The 22,572-nt window shown below is 31.0% G+C and overlaps 7 protein-coding genes across 8 annotated transcripts; 3 read left to right on the top strand and 4 right to left on the bottom strand.

The window, feature by feature from the left end:
• Positions 1 to 317: 317 nt before the first annotated feature.
• On the bottom strand, positions 318 to 5,424 carry Rpt2 (26S proteasome regulatory subunit Rpt2). The gene is made up of 9 exons (XM_085189321.1): positions 5,288 to 5,424; positions 4,900 to 5,187; positions 4,341 to 4,511; positions 4,075 to 4,203; positions 3,490 to 3,675; positions 2,995 to 3,095; positions 2,260 to 2,356; positions 959 to 1,168; positions 318 to 586 (listed from the first exon to the last, which is right to left on the bottom strand). Exons 1-9 carry the CDS (start codon positions 5,288 to 5,290, stop codon positions 452 to 454), a joined length of 1,320 nt encoding a protein of 439 aa, XP_085045447.1. The 5' UTR covers positions 5,291 to 5,424; the 3' UTR covers positions 318 to 451.
• A 242-nt stretch (positions 5,425 to 5,666) lies between these two features.
• Positions 5,667 to 8,694, top strand: Srp54k (signal recognition particle 54k). The gene is made up of 7 exons (XM_085189316.1): positions 5,667 to 5,973; positions 6,046 to 6,222; positions 6,326 to 6,555; positions 6,770 to 6,920; positions 7,183 to 7,331; positions 7,701 to 7,962; positions 8,154 to 8,694. The coding sequence occupies exons 1-7, from the start codon at positions 5,896 to 5,898 to the stop codon at positions 8,610 to 8,612; spliced, it is 1,506 nt and encodes a 501-aa protein (XP_085045442.1). The 5' UTR covers positions 5,667 to 5,895; the 3' UTR covers positions 8,613 to 8,694.
• A 435-nt stretch (positions 8,695 to 9,129) lies between these two features.
• Positions 9,130 to 11,309, top strand: LOC146536897 (abscission/NoCut checkpoint regulator). The gene is made up of 6 exons (XM_085189324.1): positions 9,130 to 9,298; positions 9,387 to 9,473; positions 9,565 to 9,638; positions 9,715 to 9,961; positions 10,356 to 10,601; positions 10,912 to 11,309. The coding sequence occupies exons 1-6, from the start codon at positions 9,251 to 9,253 to the stop codon at positions 11,116 to 11,118; spliced, it is 909 nt and encodes a 302-aa protein (XP_085045450.1). The 5' UTR covers positions 9,130 to 9,250; the 3' UTR covers positions 11,119 to 11,309.
• Positions 11,310 to 11,312: 3 nt separating this feature from the next.
• On the bottom strand, positions 11,313 to 14,165 carry LOC146536898 (CCA tRNA nucleotidyltransferase 1, mitochondrial). 2 transcript variants are annotated; one of them, XM_085189319.1, is made up of 6 exons: positions 13,914 to 14,165; positions 13,265 to 13,464; positions 12,678 to 12,961; positions 12,281 to 12,601; positions 11,771 to 11,984; positions 11,313 to 11,628 (listed from the first exon to the last, which is right to left on the bottom strand). In XM_085189319.1, exons 1-6 carry the CDS (start codon positions 13,971 to 13,973, stop codon positions 11,328 to 11,330), a joined length of 1,380 nt encoding a protein of 459 aa, XP_085045445.1. In that variant the 5' UTR covers positions 13,974 to 14,165; the 3' UTR covers positions 11,313 to 11,327. The 2 variants fall into 2 exon arrangements, with proteins under 2 accessions (XP_085045445.1, XP_085045446.1); XM_085189320.1 differs by lacking the exon at positions 13,914 to 14,165 and adding an exon at positions 13,700 to 13,810.
• A 564-nt stretch (positions 14,166 to 14,729) lies between these two features.
• Positions 14,730 to 16,111, bottom strand: spn-B (X-ray repair cross complementing protein spindle B). The gene has a single exon (XM_085189323.1). The coding sequence runs from the start codon at positions 15,967 to 15,969 to the stop codon at positions 15,037 to 15,039; it is 933 nt and encodes a 310-aa protein (XP_085045449.1). The 5' UTR covers positions 15,970 to 16,111; the 3' UTR covers positions 14,730 to 15,036.
• Positions 16,112 to 16,776: 665 nt separating this feature from the next.
• On the top strand, positions 16,777 to 17,833 carry Pcd (pterin-4a-carbinolamine dehydratase). Its single transcript, XM_085189327.1, has 3 exons — positions 16,777 to 17,033; positions 17,277 to 17,486; positions 17,617 to 17,833. Exons 1-3 carry the CDS (start codon positions 16,872 to 16,874, stop codon positions 17,698 to 17,700), a joined length of 456 nt encoding a protein of 151 aa, XP_085045453.1. The 5' UTR covers positions 16,777 to 16,871; the 3' UTR covers positions 17,701 to 17,833.
• A 71-nt stretch (positions 17,834 to 17,904) lies between these two features.
• LOC146536901 (uncharacterized) lies at positions 17,905 to 22,478 on the bottom strand. The gene is made up of 9 exons (XM_085189639.1): positions 22,464 to 22,478; positions 22,263 to 22,373; positions 21,577 to 21,929; positions 20,938 to 21,100; positions 20,343 to 20,498; positions 19,804 to 19,940; positions 19,077 to 19,176; positions 18,876 to 19,001; positions 17,905 to 18,192 (listed from the first exon to the last, which is right to left on the bottom strand). The coding sequence occupies exons 1-9, from the start codon at positions 22,476 to 22,478 to the stop codon at positions 18,040 to 18,042; spliced, it is 1,314 nt and encodes a 437-aa protein (XP_085045765.1). The 3' UTR covers positions 17,905 to 18,039.
• Between the last annotated feature and the right edge of the window lie 94 nt (positions 22,479 to 22,572).

Raw genomic sequence — 22,572 nt, forward strand, 5'->3', positions numbered from 1 at the left:
TAATAAATGGTAAATTTTCTTAAAAAAAAGAGTGTGTGCCCAGAATAAAATAATAAGCACTTTAATTACGTAAAGTAAATTAATAATTAGTAATTCGTGGGTTAACGTTAACGAGAGCTCGTCGTCGATTGGAGTATTTGTTTTTGCAGCAAACGCTTGCGAGGTGATTACAAGTTTGGCGTTGAAGTTGAGCGTTTGCCGAGCAATCACAAGTGCTTAAACCACGTATAAGAAATTTCAACTTGATTTCAACTCCTTGAAAGACCAATTAAATATGTAATGAAAAACATCAGGGTTTTCAAAAATTAAAGAATAAATAAATTAATGGTTTTATTTCAAGCATTACAATACATTCAAATCTTTCTAATTAGATTTTCTTTAATACATATCATATCACCACAATAACTGTAGTCTAAGAAATTTTATTAAATTCTATTGTAATTGCAAATTGTTAAAGATAAAGTCCCTCCGGAGTGCCCTCTTTCTTTCTGTAAAGAACACTCTCCTTAGATTTCTTGAAGTCTTCATTGGTGACCTTCATTCTACGTTCTCTCAAAGCCATGAGACCAGCTTCTGTACAAATTGCCTAAAGAAAAGAAAAAATATTAAAAATTATTAAAAAATGCTTCCTTCTATATTCAATCTCCACTAAGAGGAATATTCTGATTAAATTTCTTCACTTAAAACATATTTTATACAAACATACATAGCTTCACGCTTTATCCCTAGCGGGGTAGTAAGAGAGAATGGAGTGCCAAACGCCATGGTCACGGTTGTTACAGCACATTCTTCCTCATTCTCACCGTCACATCCTCGCTAGTACCTGCCGTTCTGAGTATCTCTTCATTGCGGATTCGATCAGCTAAGCTGACAACGTTTCACTACCGACCAACCGTACCAACCGTATAATAACGTCAGTACCAACATATGTTAACACACATAACATATTTTATTTTACCTTGATATCAGCTCCTGATAAATCATCCTTAGACATTATAAGTTCAGACAAATTAACATCTTCGGCCAAGGTCATTCTTGATGTGTGGATAGTAAAGATTCTCCTCTTGGTCTTCTCATCAGGGAGAGGGAATTCAATCTTTCTGTCGATACGACCTGGTCTAATGAGAGCAGGATCAAGAGTCTCTATTCTGTTTGTTGCCATAATAACCTGAGAATTATTATTTTTTAATTTATTTATATCATTATATATAAATCATTGTAAATCTAAAATATTAATTTATTTAGTTTAAAAATCAACAATGATTTTTACATTTTCCAATCACAACAGATCTAAAAACCACAAGCGCAACTTAAGACTATGTGTACAATTATGTTTATTTTATACTATCTATACATAAAATAAAAATGTAAAAAAAGAGTAAAAATGGCGCGTCTGTATATTGAAAATATTTATAAAATAATAATTGATGGGGTTTTAGGAAGAGTAATAGAGCTCAAATCCACAAAAAAAAAGTTATCTGTTTGTATGTGCTAGTCTCCAGAACTACTGGACAAATTTGAATGAAACTTTTTTGGTTGTACTGCTATTATATCTAGGCAACAGATATATATATATATATATATATATATATATATATATATATATATATAATATATATATATATCCTATAGTTTAGGCCTATAGTTTATTTTGAAAATCTGCATACCTGATGTGGAACCTTCACAGCCTGTCTAAACTAAAAGAGATATAAATATACTGCCTTGGGGAAAATTGAACAAAATGACATCCACCCACATAAAAAATGAAGGTCTGGAGCACCTCTAATCTCTAAGAGGTATAAATATAGCGTAAATATAGCTTAGTAAAAGGTGATCAACATAACAAACATTTTCTGTCCACATAATAAATATGAAGCAGCTTTTATGGGACCCCTAACAGCCCAGGTAAGCCCAGTTAAGAGATATGAATATAATGGCTTTGGAATAGTTGTTCTGCATAGTCAGCATTAAATGAAATGAGCTTAAATTCTGACCTAATAATTTAAAATAAGCATAGCTAGGAATACCTCCGCGCGGAGAAGGCGGTCTATTTTATAATGATAGGTATATTATTGTATTGGTATATTATTGTGTTGTATTAACTCTTCCACTTTATTATATTAGTATTAATAACAAAATATTTCATTTAATTTATATTTACTACTATTTATATTTCATATTTGATCTATTAAGAAGAAAAAAAAACAAATACAATAACAAAACTACAAAAAATAAAAATATTAAATACTAATTACACACCTTTACATCACCTCGAGAATCAAATCCATCCAATTGATTAAGCAATTCCAACATAGTTCTTTGAATTTCTCTCTCACCACCAGAATTAGAATCATACCTAAATGATATATATAAGATATTTTTAAAAGACATGAAGGACGTCATCGTAAAAACAAACAGCGTCTCATTGTAAAAATGATGGTTGTGGATTCATATCACATAGGCATACTGATGGCAGGGTTATTATATTATTTTGATTTCTGAGCTATAATAGACAAAACGCGGCGTTCAGTTCTACTACTGGAACAAATTGTAGAGTAGACTCAGGGAACCTAGGAACCAAGTGTAAAGGCATTATTTCCTTATTAAGACCTTTCCGTTCTCCATTATTCGCCGAATTCTTGAAACTTTACGTGTTGAGTGGCAGAACTAAACATCGCACTTTCCGTTTCCAGTCGTACGCACGTTTTCAATAAAACAAAATAGCAGTAAGTAGCTAAGCATCTTATTTCTAAGATAAATGTTATATAAAACAATATATATCATATAACAAATTACTATTATATGGCATTGTTTCTCTCATTTTAATATTATAATTAGTACAATAATAGAAGAATTTACAATTGTTAAATATTTTTTAAGCTTTTGTTCAGGTTGTTGCTTGTGTTTCTTATTAGTAAATACTTACTTTCCTAATTAAAACATATATAAGTTTATATGTCTCTATGCAATAAAACTTAGGTAATGGGGACTTACCGCTTAGTGCCTACAGCATCAATTTCATCAATGAAAACAATAGATGGTGCATGTTCTTCAGCCACTCTAAACAATTCTCGGACCAATTTTGGACCATCTCCCTAATAATAAGAAATAAAGACCATAATATAAAATGTACAGTCACTAAATCTAAAAATTCAGTGATTCATAAATCCATAGATAAATATTTTTTAAATTAATATAGTAACTCCATCAACCTTTTATCTCATGCCTTCGAGAATATACTTAGAGTATAGTTATAAAATACAATTAAAAAAATTACTGTATTCTGTATCCAAAATTTTGCAGGCTGGGCAGAGAGACTAAGTGCTAAGATTCTCAATTCTCCAATTTTCTCTATATCGCGTTTTAACTGGCTGAACTCATTGCTGCTTGTTATTATGTTACCATTTGGTTCCCTAGTGGGACAATGAAGACATGCCCCTATGGTCTTCGCTCTTAAATAGCCATTATAAATAATTAAAGCTTCCTTACCAAATATTTCTGGATCAATTCAGATCCAACAACTCTAAGGAATGTGGCAGACGTCTGGTTGGCAACAGCTTTGGCCAGCAAAGTCTTGCCAGTACCAGGGGGCCCATACAAGATAACACCTTTAGGGGGTTTGATTCCCATCTCTTCATAATATTCAGGATGAGTGAGTGGCAGTTCTACTGACTCCTGTTAAGAGATTTGTATAGCAAATTTGTACATAATATTGTGAATGTTTTATATAAGTTAAACAAAATGAGTATATTGGTCCAAAATATAATATATATATATAAAAGGACCAATTACCATTAGCACTCCTTCAGGGTGCAATAGGGGTTGAAAGTATGTATGGAAAAATCTTTAAATTGGCACCAATTTTTGTAAAATTTTAAATTTAAACTCTTAAAAATATTTTATTAAACATATGTTTCACGGTTTATTAGAATTTACCCCCTAAGCTGAAAATAATTTCATAAATATATTTAATCAATATTTGTATGATTCAAGGTGGCAAAGTAGCCTGAGTCTGCTAGTATAATTACATTTTACAAATAACATTCATTCATTCAATATACAACAAAGTAGTACCTTAATTTCCTGTATTTGTGTATCAAGGCCACCAATATCTGCATAGGTTTCTTGTGGAGCTTTTTCCAACTTCATTACAGAAACCATAGGATCTGTATCATCACCTAGCACACCTACAACTGCATGTACCTAATGCGACAAATAATTGCAATATATTAGTTTTAAATATACACAAAGATCTAATACAGAAATGCCACAGTAAGCCTATAAAAATATTAAATAATAATTTTAAATAATTAATAAATGAAATGGAAATAAAGGCTTACCTTGTGGTTCAGCAACACTGAGCAACCAGGTTCTAATTGATCCTTGTCAACAAACGACAAGATACTGACATAATGCTCACTGCCTACAGAGGTAGAGACTATGGCATGGTTATCATCGATAATCTCTTCCAGGGTCCCTACTGACATTGGTGTCCCTCTAAGATCATCAACCTACCAAAACAAAATAAATAGAATATATTTGGAAATTTTCTTGAAAAATAAAAAATAAGTTGAGGCTGTTGTGGCACAGCGGCACAAGAGTGTGACTGCAACGTGACGGTTGTGGGTTCGATCCCCACTCGAGGAAGTGAAATAATTTTATATTTCTATTTTTTCGCTCTGATGTCGAGGCAAAGCGCGACATTGATTTCTGCCACTCAACATGCAATACCTCCAGATTACGGCAGAAAGTAGGGAACGGAGTGTCTTATCACCAGGTTCCCCCTGCCTACTCTATTGTGTGCGGGATACAGCGTGAAGCTGATTTTTTTTTTATAAAAAATAAGTATAAAGAAAACATATTTACGGTAGTCTAAATATTTAACATTTATTTATTTACCTTTGATCTTTCTTCCTCGATTTTTTCTTCTTGAGGTTTTAGTCTCTCTTGGTTTCGAATAAATTCTTCTTCCATAAGCAAATAATCTTTAATCCTTTCCAGTTTCAACAACTTCAACCTACATCGCGTATGAGGTGTCACTTGAGGTAGCTTCAAAGCGGCATCAGGACCCTTTGCTTTACGCTTCTTTTTACCAACCCTAGTAGGGATTGGAGGTTCATATTTCTTTTTCTTATCTTTATCATCTTTTTTGTCGCCGCCACTGCCTCCTCCAGATTGGTTTTGACCCTACAAATGTTGTATTTTTAGATTAATTTTACCCAAAAATATGTCGAATGTACTAAGGTCTGTTAAATGATATGTTGGTAATTCTCAATATGACACTCACCATAATTAAAAAGGTATTATTTCTACAAAAACTATATTATTTGCTACTTTACATTAACTACCACAATAAATGGAACACTGAGCAGACGATGCGGATTACAAAGCGAAAAATGTTTTCCTAGTTTTATATAGTCTGTATCAATGATGACAATCCATTTCAATGGTATTTAAAAAATATATATTTAAAAGTAACAAATATATATTTTAATTGTGTATTAAACCTAAAAAATATCAAATAAAAGTTAAAAAAGTATTGATATAAAATAAAAATAAAATTATATTTAATGTGATAAAAAATGACTTAATAGACTGAATTCTTAATCACATAGAATGTCCCTGATACTCAAAAAAAAAAGTACTTTGACGTTTGACGTGTCGACGGATGATTAAAGTTGAAATTGTGGAAAATATCGTCGTGGTGTAGAATATTGATAGTTGTGTGCTCTTAATGAGAGTTTTTAGTTTTATTTCTACTTTATACATTTAACTCTGTTTTAAAATGTCACAAAACTTGTTTGATAATATATATTTTCAATCGTTATAGTTTATTCCTAAGGGATAACAGCTGACACAAGTTTACAAGTGTGGAAAGTGGTGTAGTTATTCAAAATGGTTTTAGCAGATTTGGGTCGAAAAATAACAACTGCTTTGCAGTCGTTAAGTCGTGCCACTATAATCAATGAAGAGGTAAATAACTAAACAAAGGTTTCCTTACAAATTTTATTATTTTTCTTATTCTTATTCGATTTTTTATTTTAGGTTTTAAATTCTATGTTAAAACAAATTTGTGCAGCTTTATTAGAAGCAGATGTTAATATTCGTTTAGTCAAAAATCTTCGCGAAAATGTTCGAGCCGTCATTGATTTTGATGAAATGGCTGGGGGGCTTAACAAAAGGAGGATGATACAATCTGCGGTTTTTAAGGAGCTTGTGAAGGTAAATTTTATAAAACATATATGCTTTAGAAAGTAAGGCGAATAATCCTTGTTATATCTAAGCTTTATTATGTAGTCCTTCAAATGTTTGTTATAATTTTCAGCTAGTTGATCCTGGAGTTAAACCATATCAACCAGTAAAAGGAAAACCAAATGTGATCATGTTTGTTGGGCTACAGGGATCTGGTAAAACTACTACCTGTACAAAACTAGCTTATCATTATCTAAGAAAAAACTGGAAATCTTGTCTTGTCTGTGCTGATACATTCAGAGCTGGAGCTTATGATCAAGTTAAGCAGAATTGTACAAAAGCCAGGATACCATTTTATGGAAGGTTTGTTTATTATTTCTTTTTTATTGTAAGAATACTTAAACAGTTAAAATTTTTAATTATTGACAATATTGATTGAAACTGTTATGGTACTGCTGTACCATATATGTGCACAGCATTATTTGACTTTGACTTGCCCTGTAGATTGTGGGATACAGATAGAAGCTTTTAAAAATATGGATGGAAAAATCTAATTTTCTTACTTTTCACCCCACAGTTATACAGAAGTAGATCCTGTAGTAATAGCATCAACAGGCGTGGATATGTTTAAAAAGGAGGGATTTGAAATGATTATTGTAGACACCAGTGGACGTCATAAGCAAGAAGAATCCTTGTTTGAGGAGATGTTGGCAGTTGCTAATGCTATTGTAAGTTTTTATTGTTTTTGCTGAACTTAATATTACTGATATGTTTAATAAAAAAACATAATGTTTTGAGGCAGTTGTGGGACTGTGAAACAATATCTGGCTATAAATGCACACTTTTTTTTTTTAATATTTAATATACTTTGAATTTGAGTTCTGCTATGCAATATGCAATGTGTTGAAAATTGAACAATTGGGAATTGGGCATTCTGCCACTACATTCTGTAATGATAAAGTTGACATTAATATGATTAATGTGTTTTAGAAACCAGACAACATTATATTTGTGATGGATGCTACAATTGGTCAAGCCTGTGAGGGTCAAGCTAAAGCTTTTAAAGAGAAGGTAGACATTGGTTCGGTTATTATCACTAAATTAGATGGCCATGCAAAGGGAGGAGGAGCATTGTCAGCGTGAGTATTAGTTTCATCTACTTATTAGGATATATAAATATTAGTAGTGATGAGAGTATGAGTCTGAGTATTAATAAAATTCCATAATCAATTCTAGTTTTGCCACAAAAAATTTTTTCAGAAATTGTAACAAGAACACAAAAATATGTGGTGTTAATATCCATTCCATGCATAATAATAATACCAATGTATGTTATAATAATATTGTGATATTGATATTAAAAAGAAGAACTGTTGAATTTCATGCTAGCTCTTCTCAAAGAGCTGCCTTCTGAGTCAGTTAGCCTTATACTCATTTAATAATTCATACAAAAGCATCTTTAATTTTGAATTTTTACTTAAGAATAATTATCAATGATCATTTTTTAGTGTAGCTGCAACACAAAGTCCTATTATATTTATTGGTACTGGAGAACACATTGATGATCTTGAGCCATTTAAAACAAAACCTTTCATAAATAAGTTATTGGGCATGGGAGATATTGAAGGATTGTTGGATAAAGTGAATGAATTAAAATTAGATGACAATGATGAACTGTTAGAAAAGTTGAAACATGGACAATTTACACTGAGAGCTATGTATGAACAGTTCCAAAATATCATGAAGATGGGACCATTTTCACAAATTATGGTAATGCATTTAATTCACTTAATGATATTTTAAATGCTATGAGCTACATTATCATTAATCTAAACTGTTTAAATAAATGAAACACAATATTTGTGTACATACTTTTACTAACTATAAATTGTGTGTCTGTGTTAGAACTAAATATATAGCTACTTTGTCACCTTGCCATATCATATTTTTTTAATTCACAGGGCATGATACCAGGTTTCTCTCAAGATTTGATGTCAAAAGGTAGTGAACAGGAATCTATGGCAAAACTAAAACGTCTAATGACAATTATGGATTCCATGAATGAGGGAGAGCTTGATCACCGTGATGGTGCTAAACTTTTCTCCAAACAACCCACACGCGTAACCCGCGTGGCTCAAGGGGCAGGTGTTACAGAACGCGATGTTAAAGACCTTATCGCTCAATATACCAAATTTGCAGCTGTTGTAAAGAAAATGGGCGGCATTAAAGGATTATTTAAGGGTGGAGATATGGCCAAAAACGTTAATCAAACCCAAATGGCTAAACTCAATCAGCAGATGGCAAAAATGATGGATCCACGAATTTTACAACAAATGGGTGGTATGTCTGGACTCCACAATATGATGAGACAGCTACAGCAAGGTTCCAGTGGCATGAATAGCCTAATGGGTGGAAAATGACCATAGACAAACTCTTCTTAACCACCGAATGTACATTTTATGTATTTCAAAGCTCATTGTAATAAATATAAATTTGATCACAGATAAACTTTAATTTTTCTCCATTAAAAGTAGAACTCAGATTTTTTTATAATGCATTATACTACATTTATTTAATTTAGATCATGATAATCGCAATAAATATTGAAGTATCTGTTCTTTTACTAAAATGAGTATCAGACAACTGTCGTCAAGACCGGTTCGAGTCGAAGTACCTGCCAATAGATTGTGGTCACTATGGAGTTAGCAGCAGTAGGTTGTACAGATTAAAATTCAGGAAATTCCTTACTTTTGATTACTTTCTTCCCGAGTGAGCTATGCGCCAAAAATTGCGAATATCTGCTTTTATGGCGGCCAAAAATCATCGTCCATATTGTACGTATGAGCGGGAAAACGCGCACCGGGACAGAAAGCATGTGACATAAAAGATACTTGTTAATTTCTGAACGATTCTGTCAGATTTATCAGTTAAGCTGTCAAAATTGGACAGCTGACGTCATGACATAAATAATGACACATCTTTATTAAAATAAGAAATTTAAAAACAAACCAAATACAAAAGAAATTTTAGTTATTTATTTACTGTTCAGATCTTATTTATGGCTTGTAATACGTGCTTAAAATCATTTTCTCTACTGCGTCCTGAAGTAATTTTTAAACCTTTGTTTTCTATAAACTTTCAATTTAAACTTCGAAAAATGTTTTATCATCATATTTTTTTAATGTTTTTTTTAGAAGGGATGCCCTAGTTGCGGTTTTAGTTACTGTTCAAAATGCTTAAACCATAAAATCTTTTTGAAGAAGACAAATTCTGACACAAAAGTAGGTATTTTCTAATTTGTCATTTAATAATAAAAAGTTATTTTATTAAGTTATTAAGTTTATTTTGTTTTTTACCATATTTGTTTTTCAGGTATGTATTAAATGTTCACGGACAGCAAACTCCAATGAACCAAATAAAGTTAATCCTCCTGATGTGTATTACAAGTAAGTACTTTTTACTTAAAACAATAATTTTATTACATAAGTAAATATGATAGTTATATAAATGTTTAATTTATAGAAGAGTAAATGCTTTTAATCCATCAATGAATAATGACTCTGAATGTGCCAATAGTTCTGAGAAAGAAATATATGACAGATTACAAAAGTTAAAGGACAATAAAAAACATTCTGCGAATTTTACTACTGATGATATTGCTGCACGTTTGCAAAATTTAAAAGGTGAAAGACCTTCAACATCAGATGCTGAAATAGCTGCTAGATTAGCAAATTTGAAAGGACTACCTGTATCAGAAATTCCATCTAAGGTACTTTATGTTAAATATAAAATGTCTTCTTTCATACTTTCATGCTGTATCCTGCCTGTACCAGGGTAAGAAAAAGAAACCTAGTGTCAAGACTATCCATTTACTGATTGACTATCTATTCACCACCTAATTATTAAGATATTGTGTGTTAAATGATGGACCTTAATTTTGTGTTTTTCCTCTTTATCAAAGTAGTAATATAAAAATTTTACACTGTATTCTGTATTCTGTAGTAGGCAGAAGAAACACTCTCATTCCCCACTTTCCACTGGATTCTGGAGGCTTTGCGTGTTGAGTGGTGTAACTCAATGCCACGCTTTGCCTCAATACCAGAGAGAAGAAAATATAAATTTATAAAAATTATTGATATATATATGATTTTATTTATATATAGGCATCATTACCGAAACCAGACTTAAGAACAGAGCAAGAACAAGCAGATGATCTTTTCAAGCAATATTTGGATCAGGCCAAAATAGAGTCCAATTACTCAAATGAATTTGATGGTTTAGTAAGTGATATAGAGAAAAGATTGGAAAACCTAAAAGGCACGTCTGAGCAAAAGACAGTTACCACAACTGCTGACAACAATATTATTTCAAACAATGAAGATGAAATGTTAAGAAAAATTATTGAAGAAGTAAGCCTCAATCATTTTATACTATGTTTTTTTAGCTTCATGTTGTATGCCGCATATAGCAGGGTAAGCAGAGGGAAACTAGTGATAAAACACTGTGTTCCCCACTATTCACCATTATTGAGAGGTGTCTTGTGTGGCAGAACTTTATGCTGCAGTTGCCCATCCCATCCCATCTGCCCATCTACCAGAGAAAGGAAATGAAAAAAATTATTCCCCTGAGTGAAACCTGAATTAATAACTACAGTATTAACATGTTGCCCCATGACAATCTTAAATATAATATTAAATAATAATTAAATATTTTTAATAGGCGAAAGCAAAGGTAACATTAGAAGAAAGTGAAATATGTGACACTTGTACTGAGGAACTTCCATTTTGTGAGATATGTAATGAAGATGCTAATATGCGCTGTCTTGGCTGCAAGTATCTGTTCTGCAAGAGGTGTTTTATAGAACATAAAGATGATGATGATGGTTGTAACAAATATGAACCTTATACAGCACCAAAGAACACCTAATAAATTCTCCAAGCATTATGATAGTGCTTTTTTTAATATTTTATATAAGTTATATATTTAAGTTGTGTTTTAATTATCTTCAGTACCAAATTTGCAATATTTATATATATTTGAAACATAAAAATACATGAAAATGTATGTAAATTTTGCCTTTTTTCTATTTAAGAATAAAATACGTAAAATAAATTAAACTATTTATATAAAATTATTTATTTCCTTTTAAATTCTTCAACAACACTTGGTATTATTTTGACTAAGTCTTCTGTACTATGTTTATATTCATTTTCAATCCATAAATCTTTTAGTTTAATCATAATAGGTCCATACATTTTGCCTGGAGGAACCCCACTTTCTTTTAATATTTTACCATTCACTGGGAATTTAGGTATTTCCCAATTGTTAAACTCATTTAGAAGTTTTTCATGACCTTTGTATGTTAGGACTTCTTTTACATAATCCACAGCATCTTTTTGTTTTATTTTAGTATTCAAAACTAATTTTTCATAAGGTCTGTAAATATTATAATTTCATAGAAAATTAGTGTTCTAAAAGAGTTTCCCTCGCATACAATACTAATATTATATAAAGATAGGGTAAAGCTAAAAAAAGTACATTAAAAAATCAGTAAGCAAAAGGTAACATTGTAACTCACAATAAAGGTCTAGAGCCAGTCTTTTCATTTCTATTTTCTACAAGGAAATATGCCATATCCCTATCATAGCTAGAAAATTTCAACCTATTGTGTAATACTGTTACATCATCTATATTGTATAGTAGTGCAGCTAAATAACTCATTGGATGTAAATTTAAATGTTTACTTCTCTTTAATAAACTGTTTAGTTCCTCCATATTACAATTAGGTATACCTGAAATAATTTTTCAAGTTAAATTATTATTAGAAACAAAAAAGAATCATCCATTTACACTATAATGGCCTGGTGCAACTTCTGCATCCAAACACAATACATGGATGACGTCCATTGTGGATTCTTGTCTTCTCTCAGGAGAATGATTTACATTTATTTATATTTCCCTGCTTTGGTAGACGACTTGTAGCATAAAGTTCTGCCACTCCACATAACCTAACTACCTGCCTTGCTTTGGTGGAATAAAGTGTGAAGTTAAAACAAACATCCCTGCCTAAAGTCTTTAGATTACTAACCTATATGTTGTCCAATATTAACACTCAACATTGTTTTTAGTAAGTCACCAGCAAAATTTCCTTGTAATATATTTTTTAATTCCATCCAAATTCTCTCTCCAGACACATTTTGCAAGCCATCTGCATTATTTTTGATAATATTCAGGGTATACTCATCATGGTTATCACATGAATCAGCAATTCTTCCATAAAACCTAAAGTATCTCATAATTCTTAAATAATCTTCCTTGATCCTTACATCGGGGTCTCCAACAAATGCTATTCTCCGTTTCTGAAGGTCATCTAAGCCATAAAAATAATCATATACAGATCCATCAAATCCTGCAAATATTTTTTTTAATGTTTATTATTTTCACCTGAATATTTTCTTATCAAACAAATGAAGTATCAAAAATACCTAGAAACATCGAATTAATTGTAAGATCTCGTCTATTGGCATCTAATTTCCAATCTTTAGTAAATTCAACTTCAGCATGTCTACCATCTGTGACCATATCAATTCGTAGTGTTGTGATTTCAAAGTTTTCCTTGTCATTTATTCTAGGCGTAATTGTTCCGTGCTTCTCACCACTCAAATTAATCATTCGTACATTTTCAGTCGTGAACATTTCTTTCATTTGCTGGGGTGTTGCAGTAGTAGCAAAATCTAAATCTTTAGCTTGTTGTCCTAGTAATAGATCTCTAAAATAGTGTTAAATCAAAATTAAAGATGTATATATACATAGACCATTTGTCTGTCATATACAAAAGTTACAGTTGTGGGTTTAAATCCCACTCCAGGGTATTTTTTTTATTTCCCTATTCTATCAAGACCAAAATTCAGCATTAATTTCCACATACAGGTCTAAGAAAAGCAGAAAATGGAATATTTTAATACTGAATTCTATCTGGCTACTCTGATATATGGGATGCAGCGTCAACCTGTAATATTAATGCCATTTTTTATTTCTCTTAATATAACTGAAAAAGAATATTGCAACATACCGCACAGCTCCACCAGCTATTCTTATTTCATATTGATATTTGTCAAAGATCTTTTTCAAATCAAGAACTTCATTCGAAAATATATTGTGAAATTCTGGAGTATCTAGTTTCATCACAAGTGGATCTTCTCTACACTTAGTCTCCATATCTAATTTTGTTTTTATTCTTTTGGGTCTTGATATATTTTTTACAGTGTATTTCTAAAATAAAATTATGGGAAATTACACATCATTGCACACATAATTACAAAAACTGGTTACATTGTTGGCAAGGGTGTGAGAAAATATGACAATATAGTAATATATACAAACATTTATATAAATTTATATTTTAAAGATCTACATACAAATATATCCATATATATATTTGTATATATATATTTACACTCGCATATAAAAAAAAATAATAATTATTAAAAATTAAAAACTATACTACTCGATCAACTTGTCGAAGAAAGTTGTCTTGTCTTTCCATCTTTTTTGAATATGTCAATAGATATACTTTCTGAATTACATGAAATATTTCTATTTTTTACAAGATGTTGGAATAAATATTATTTTAACGATAAATATTTGACTTGGATATTATAAAAACTTTAAAAGAAAGTTATATCGTACATTTACTATTAAATAAAAAATCAATATCTTACCCTAAAAGTTGTAAGAAAGGATATCCTTCTAATATAATATAAATTGGAATTCATTCCCATCAACTTAGGATACAAATAAATGTCTAAATATTATATTCTAACTTCATTTCCATTTTAAATGAAAAAAAAAACATTAAATGAACAATATTTTGTTTCCAACTTTCAGAATTTAAATATGACAAATATGACAATTGACATATTCAAAAAGGAAATAACCTTAAAATAAAAAACAAATTGCCAAACAGTCAACAGATTGTTAATAGTATAGTACCACAGAATACATTTACTCATGTATAGTACGGTAAGGTAAAATAAAATATGTATGGAACAAAATAAAAAATCATTTTTTTTAAGAACAAGTTTTTATTATATGTTAATAAAATGAACTAAAAAGTCAGAAATAAATTACCTCTGATAAGAAATATAACACTATATAAATAATAAAAGCGTGTTACATTTTGATAACGTGAGAGCTCAATTATTGCGTATTGTGTCGTTTATTTACTTTGTTCCTGTGGCCACCTTTCAGTTCCATCATCAGATCCTGGTTACCATTTAGTATCAAAGTACTCATCAAGATAAATCAAACAAGCTCAAACTCGATGTGGTTGCGTAGTATAATTATGGAGTTCCTATCGCCACCTTCCAGCCTCAACATCAGAGCAGTTCTATGTCAATAATATCGCATGTTCATCCGATTTATACATGCCTGCAAAATTTCAGCTCAATCGGAAACCGAGAAGTGAATCAAATTTAACTTGCAAGATTTGATTACATACAACGGGACATGTGAAAGTAAATAAAAGCTTGTAAAAATAGAATATTAAATTACAATATTTATTAACGAAGATCACATTTAAGTTGGACAATTAACTTCCGATTTACGGTGTTTTAGATTCTATTTCGGACGGGTTTTTGTGGTCTTGGTTTGTTTTTAAGAGATTTTTCTGAGTAATTAACTCACACATTAAGATGATGATTCGACGACATCTTATATTGGCTATTCCATTTATAACGTTAATGATTTCAATGGAATTTCCATTCAACCAGTGGGGGCGAAAAAAACCTACATTAAATAAGCTATTATAATATAAAATAAAAAAATGGTTTTTGGGTTGGCATGTCATTTTACATCTTCTACACCATTAGTTGATATTAATAGGTTTGTACTTCTGCCACTTGGTAAATCTGGAGCATACATAACAGTTAACTCTCTTAAATTAACATTTTGTTGACAATCGCCAATTTCAATAGTTTCTGATAATTTTCTTAATTTTAACCTGCAAGAAATCATGTTAGACCATACAAGTCCCAATGTAGGTAATACATTATCAGAGCCATCAAACGCTGATGTTACTTGATTTATACAAATAATAGCTAGATTGTGTTCTTGGGCTATATTTAGTAAAATATTTGCAAGCTCTCTTAGTTCTTCAGCTCTTTGCACTAAATTTGTATATTCACTTCTAAATGGAGCAGCCACAGAATCTATGATTATAGAAGATATTCTTCTTTTACTTAGTAATAATGGTAAGCGTACTCTGATACATCCTAGCAATTCATGGGCCTCTGTCACATGTTCAATGAAAACACTATTACCACAATCATTTTCTGAATTATGTTGAAATTTCAGACATATTTGCTTGAATCTATTCACAGGGAATATATCCTCTGTACATATAATAACACTTCCATGCACACCACAATGAGCAGCAGTTTGCATAGCTATTTGTGTTTTTCCTGAACCACTTTCTCCATAAATTTCGGTAATTATACCTTTTCGGAAACCTCCTCCCAAAATATTATCAATGCCTGTACATCCAGTTTGAATTTTTAAAGTTTCTTCTTGTAACTTGTCACAAGTTAAACTAATAGGGCAACAATACCGACTAACAATACTTTTCAGTAACAATATATCATCATCTAATAGTTTTGTGGCCTTTTTAATATCCCAAGGAGAATGTAATATTACCTGTTTCGGTGTACTGATACCAGCCTTCTCTAATACTTCAATAAATCTTGAAGGCAAAATATTTTTTAATATATCAATTTCCATTGCTAATACAATTAGTTTTCATCTATAAAATTATCTTCTTTACAAATATTAAACCTTAAGTATAGACAGCTTTAAGGTAGTTTATTAGATATTTAATATTATTAAAAATAAATAAAAATAGGTAATCAATGAAAACAAGCTATTAGATACTTAGCACATAAATATATATTAGGTAACTAGATTTTAAATTCTATAGATTTGTTTCTTGATATTAATAATTATAATATATTTTTTACTTCAATTTTAAAACAATAACTATTGTTTATCGATAATGTTAATTGTTAAATCGTTAATGTTGCCAATAAAATATAAATAGAATTGACAGAACAAGGTTTATAATTTTTATTGTTGTTTGAAACTTAAAGTTTTGTGTCCAGGGTAAAAGATTTTAGCCATCATATCAGCCATCATATCAGCCTTTGTTCTGTTTTTGTAGCACTTTTATTTATATACTTAATTTTTTGTTTATAAGAGATCTTCAATTATTTAAAATTTTAGTACATAATTTTTACTTTACTTTTGTATAAATATTTTTCCTACAAATGGTTTAATAATTACTCTGACCGTTCGACGTCTCTGACGAAATTTCGTAAGATTGGCAACCCTAATAAAGACATTTGAAAATTAAAAATAAATAATGCACTTTTACTGATATAGTGTCAAAATATTTAAATGAAAACAGTTGTAATAAATAATGTGATCATTCTCTTATATTAATTTATTAAATAAATTCGTAAATAATTTATTCTTATAGCAAATAAATATAAGAAATTAATGGATATAATCGGAAGTCTATAGAAGACTTATAGAAGACTTTTTATTGACACAATTACAGATCATCTCCATACTTTCAAAGTAGATTTTTTAAACAAAAATAATACATTTTAAACTTCATATTTATAATGTTACGTGGCCGGAGATTATTTAACTTAGGAAGTTTGATAGCGATACACTTTCACCCCGACAGAGTCGCTCAAAGCGCTGCCGCGATCAATGCCACAACCAGTTGCGCCAATCAAGTCGTAGGATTTGCAAGTGTATCTACTTTAACTAAGAGGAAAATGGTAAGTTATACTTATTAAAACTCACGATTAATTCTAATTAATGTTAAAAGTAACCTCGTAATGTAAGCGAAAGGAAAACCTAAAATAAAATACATTGATATTTTATTGGATGCAATATTCTATTAATTTAGAACTGTGTTGTTAAACTTATACTTCATATAAATATGTTTTTTTATTACTGGTAATTTGAGATTATGTGCAATTTTATGAGCAAAAGTACTGACCTAAGCATTTGTTGTCAAGGCTGACAAATTGAGTCAAGAAGAAAGAGGTAATCTATTGCAACCTCTCCTGCAGTCTGGATGGAAAGTTCAAAGTAACAGGGATGCTTTAGAGAAGGAGTTCAAATTCAAGGATTTTAATGAAGCATTTGGTTTTATGACACGGGTTGCTTTACTGGCTGAAAAAATGGATCACCACCCAGAATGGTTTAATGTCTACAACAAGTTACAGGTATAGTGTTATGTAAATAATAATAAAAATATGACCTAACTTTCAAACTTTCTTTATTTCAGTTATCTAGTTTTAATATTTATTTATAAATTTGAGTTACAATATTAATAATTTTCTTTATATTCTTCAGGTGACATTATCTTCACATGATGTAAACGGGTTAAGTAAAAGGGATATAAAAATGGCAACATTTATGGATAAAAACTTTAATTAAGTTTCAAATATATTTATTACTTGTATATTATACAAATATATTCTAAAACTTAAATTTTGTTATAATATATTTGAAAGTTCATATTATATATTTACATACTATGTTTATAAAATAATAAATGTTTTAATTTTAACCAGTTTTTGTAATTATTTTAGAAATAATAAAAACAAATTAAAAAAGATTAAGTATGATTAGTGTGGAAAATTTACCAGTAGAAAAAAAAGATTTTTTAGGCATTAATAATAATACAAAATTATAAAAATAACATTATGTAGTAAGATAGAAATTTAGATGTGTTCATAAATCATATAATAAGTTGGTAGTCTGTCTATTTAAAGGTCAAACTTTAGAACATTTTGCATAACATGGACACATTGTATCATTATTAAATGGCTCCGTTTCGAAGGATGATGCATTAGGGTAAGCTCTTTCAATCAATCTTTTCAATTGCAAAGCATGATCCAAGCCTTTAGTTTCACAGACTATCTTGACCTAAAGAAATTATTAATTTTAAACTATAACAATGTTATTAAGTACTTTTCTTTAGGTTTTTCTCAGTTTGGGAAAAAATATAACTACTAATATAAAGCTGAAGAGTGCTTTGATAATGAGGTAAAAGCGCGGTATTGAGTTTTACCACTTATCGTGCAAAGCCACCAGAATTTGGCGGAAACTGGGAAACAGAAGTGTCGGAATGGTAATGGAATGTCATAACACTAGGTTCTCATGTTCCCACTGGTTACCTTGCTACAATGGGATACAGCGTGAAACTAAAAAAAAAAAGAAAAGTTTGATAAATTAAACGCGTTAATCTTAGATACTATTGGTTCGAATTAAAATAATTTTTCCATCGAGGAAGGCTATAAGCTTTATTATGTAGTGTTAAATGTTTCAATACTACTATCTGCATTTGTACTGGGTAATTTAGAACTTCAAGAGTTTTTAAAGATTATATAATATATATATATATATATATATATATATATATATAAATGGGAAGTGGATTTGTCTGTCAGCTGTCTGTATGTAATGGTTATGCGTTCGTTTCCTATTTGGAGGAATGTCTTTGTAACACCTATACCTAGTTAATACTATGTTAGTAAATTTCAATTAAAAAAACATGTATCAAGTAATGCTATTATTATTGAAATGTATACATAGGTATATAAGTTTACCTCAACTCTGTATATATCGTTTTCTACCCAAATACGATCTTGAAACGTACGTATTAAGTTGTAACCACCGTTAGCCACAAGTCTCGCCAATTGCTCGTACGATGTTGCGAAATCCGGTATATAAACCTGTAAATTATATTTTAGTTACAAATTTAAGAATAATTAATAAATTACATTATATTAGATAATTTTATATTTTACTTTGAATTTTACAAGACGTCCTTCAGCCGCGAGTCCACGGTCTAAGCTTCGGCCAAGCATTACAGCGTCTATGTTACCTCCACTAAGAACGCAAACCACGCTGTGTGTAATAAATTATTGGTCAATATTTGTTATTGTAACAAAGTTTTACGAAGGGTAGGCAGAGGCAACCTAGATTGTCCGTTCCCCACTTCCTGCCTAATTCTGGGAGCATTGCGTAATGAGTAGAGTGGCAGAATTCAACACCGCGCTTTGCCTCAATTTTTATTTTTAACCAATTAAACGACTTCAACCCGATCCCATAATCACAACTTAACCAAACTCTCATCAAACTACCCATGAAGTGTATCCTTTCCAATAAGAAAAGAATGATACTTAATATAAATTTAAGAGATATGTGATTTCACACAATGTCAGAAATGGACCAAATTAAAATGGGACGACATAGGAAGTACTTCAAATAAAAAATTATCTTCAAAATTGATTCATCCGGCACAACAGACATCTCCAGAATTTGGCGGAAAATAAGACAAGGAGTGTCTTAACAGGTTCCCTCTATCTACGCTGCTGTTTGTGAGATACAACATGATGCTAATAAATATTAGTAATTATTTGAAATTAAAATACATATATGTTTATATTGGATTTATAATATTAGAGAGGCCTATGTCCAGCAGTGGGCAAGGACAGGCTGATGATGATAATGATATATTTATAGATGATATACTTCTTAGATTTTAATTCAGGAACGAGATTGCCAAGAATAGCAGCCAAGGGGCAAGCTCCTGCACCTTCTACTACGAGGCGCTCCATTTCAACCAGGTGTAATATAGCACGAGCTATCCAATCTTCTTTTACCAGTAACTGAAAAAAAATCGAACTATAGCTGTTGTATATGAAATATCAATGGGATCGCGATAGAAATTATAAGTAGGTACCTACACTCTGCTCTCCATTAAAATATTGATTATGTAGGTCTGTAGCTGATATTTTCTAAAGCTATTCGTTATAGGCCGGTGGTTGTATACGACTGACTGTGGATCCCATCCCCACTCGAAGAAATGACATATTTAATTAAAAAAAATATATTTTCATCTCAGTCTGGTGTCGAGCAAGGCGAATTAGGCGGTTTCCTCTGCCAACTCTGCTGTTATGGGATACAGCGTGATGTAAATTTTTTTTTATTTATTCTTTTAAAAGGCAAGGTTTTCATTAGTATTTGTAATGATCGACTAAAGGTAAATAGACAATATTAATTGGAGTTACCATTTTATCTAGAAGAGGCTGCGCATTGTGAAAAGAGTTGATGCCCACATAGGGCACCGCAATGCTCTCTGCAATAGAAGGTTCGTATGGCAAATTTATGGGCTCTCCAGCTTCCAACGATTTGTAAAATGTGGGAAGTCTTTCTGGTTGTACTCCCTAAAATATCCGATATACTTATTATGTTATGCATGTGCACGAGTACTTTCATTTTAAATCTTCACAAAAAATTGGGCCATTTTTTGTGAAGACTTAAAAAATATTTCATCTATCTATTTAAATTTAATATTAATATATCTATTTAAATATCAACCTCCAAATCTAGGGCAATAATATTTCTAATATATTTTGTACAAGCAGTGATAACTAAGTTTTTTTTTCATATGAGTATTTTCCTGTTGAGTCACTTATTAACCCTTTCCACTCGAATGTCGCCGGATTGGCGGCAAACGATGTCTTATTACACCGGGTTGGTCGGTCTATCGTCCCCTAAGTTTATTACTAATATATCTTAATTGCTTTCTTAAGCCGTCATTAAGTACATTTTTTTTAAAGAATTGTAAGTAAAAAAATAAGTCGTATTCATAGTTTTACAAACATAAACTAAACATTCTGGTTTCACATGCTTTATGACGGTAGCCACAGCAGCTGCCAGTCCGCCCGTCCCCACTGCCACCATGACCGCGTCCACGCAAGGTAGTTGTTCCAAGATTTCCAGTGCAATAGTTCCGTATCCAGAGAGTATGTGGGGATGGTCGCGACTACCATATCATAATCAGAAGAAATAAAGAAATATACTTCGAATGTAATATTATAAAGGATTTTCTACAGTATATCTAAATTTGTTTTTTTTTGCTAATTTATACGATGAAATCGTAAGATAATTAAATTTTATTTTTAGCTGCTCCTATTTGATTTTTAAGTGAAAAAAACGCGATATTTTTTCTTTCCCGCACTTAGCAGGTACAGAGGTACACAGGTAAAACAGAGGAAACTTGCGAACCTAGTTCTCCATTCCTCGTTTTCCGCTGAATTCTGCAAGAATTGATGAGTGGCGGAACTCAGTGCCACGCTTTGCCTCGTTAGAGCGAAAAAATTAAAACAATATTTCATTTCGTCGAGTGGGAATCAAACCCATAATCTGTCGCGTTTACAGTCGCACGACTCAGTTGAGTAGGTAGCACAGAAGCTTTAATTTTTTTTAAATAGATTGATTAATAACATTGACAGTACTCACGCGTTTATGTGCGTTAGTCCTTTTTCCCTTGCGTAGGCCCTTGCAAACTTTTGTGAATCGTATATATTGTTACCCTGAACTATAACCTTGGCGCCCATGTTGTGGCAGAGCTGCAGTTTATTCACGGGCACACAAGTGGGCATAATGACAGTAACGGGTATACTCAGTTTTTGTCCATAATAACATATTCCCATCGCTTGGTTGCCCAGTGACGCCACCACTACACCGATTTTTTGTTTATCTTTCGCTAACCTTCGTAGAGCATTCACGGCGCCTCTTTCTTTAAAACTGAATGTTCGTTTATTTAAAAAAAACATGACAGAAATAATATATGTGAACATTTCTACACATACCTATTTAATTGTAAAAGCTTACCTTCCGGTTTTTTGAATAGTTTCTAATTTGTAGTACATATTGATGCCACTCTCACGCTGATAGTGTGATATCTGAGTAATCATTAAAATAACATTTCTATAGAACTCGTGATACAAAGATTTGTCATACCTACCCACCCAGACATGAGGTATACATAAATAATGACGGGGTCAATAGAGATAGATGAGAAATTTTCTAAGTTAGATATTTTCTAAGTTAGCTATTTGCGTATATTTCAATATTGTACATATCTGCTGTGCTTTTTCATCTAAAAATGTCGATATGGAGGTAAAATGTATGTTTAAACTTACTAAACAGGGTGTAGGAGGCATAACATCTCTAACATTTTTGATAGCTTCTACCACATCGTCATATTGGATTGATTTTGGATTTGCGGGATCGCAAAATTCATCAAAGTCCTCCTAAAGTAAGAATGGCGGTTTTCGGTTATATTTTAGTAAAAATTATTAGGTATGTTATGAATAAACTAATATACTAAATAATATACTCACATGGCGCCTGGACATATTACTGAAATTTGTAAATTATGTACTTATAGAAAAATGGTGATATTTCTTATGATGACATGGTGACATCGAATTATTTTTAAATTATTTATTC

Source organism: Heliconius melpomene, chromosome 8 (assembly GCF_056956725.1).
Source record: "Heliconius melpomene rosina isolate 202511_hmr_F chromosome 8, ASM5695672v1, whole genome shotgun sequence".
NCBI classification, from domain to species: Eukaryota; Metazoa; Arthropoda; class Insecta; order Lepidoptera; family Nymphalidae; genus Heliconius; species Heliconius melpomene.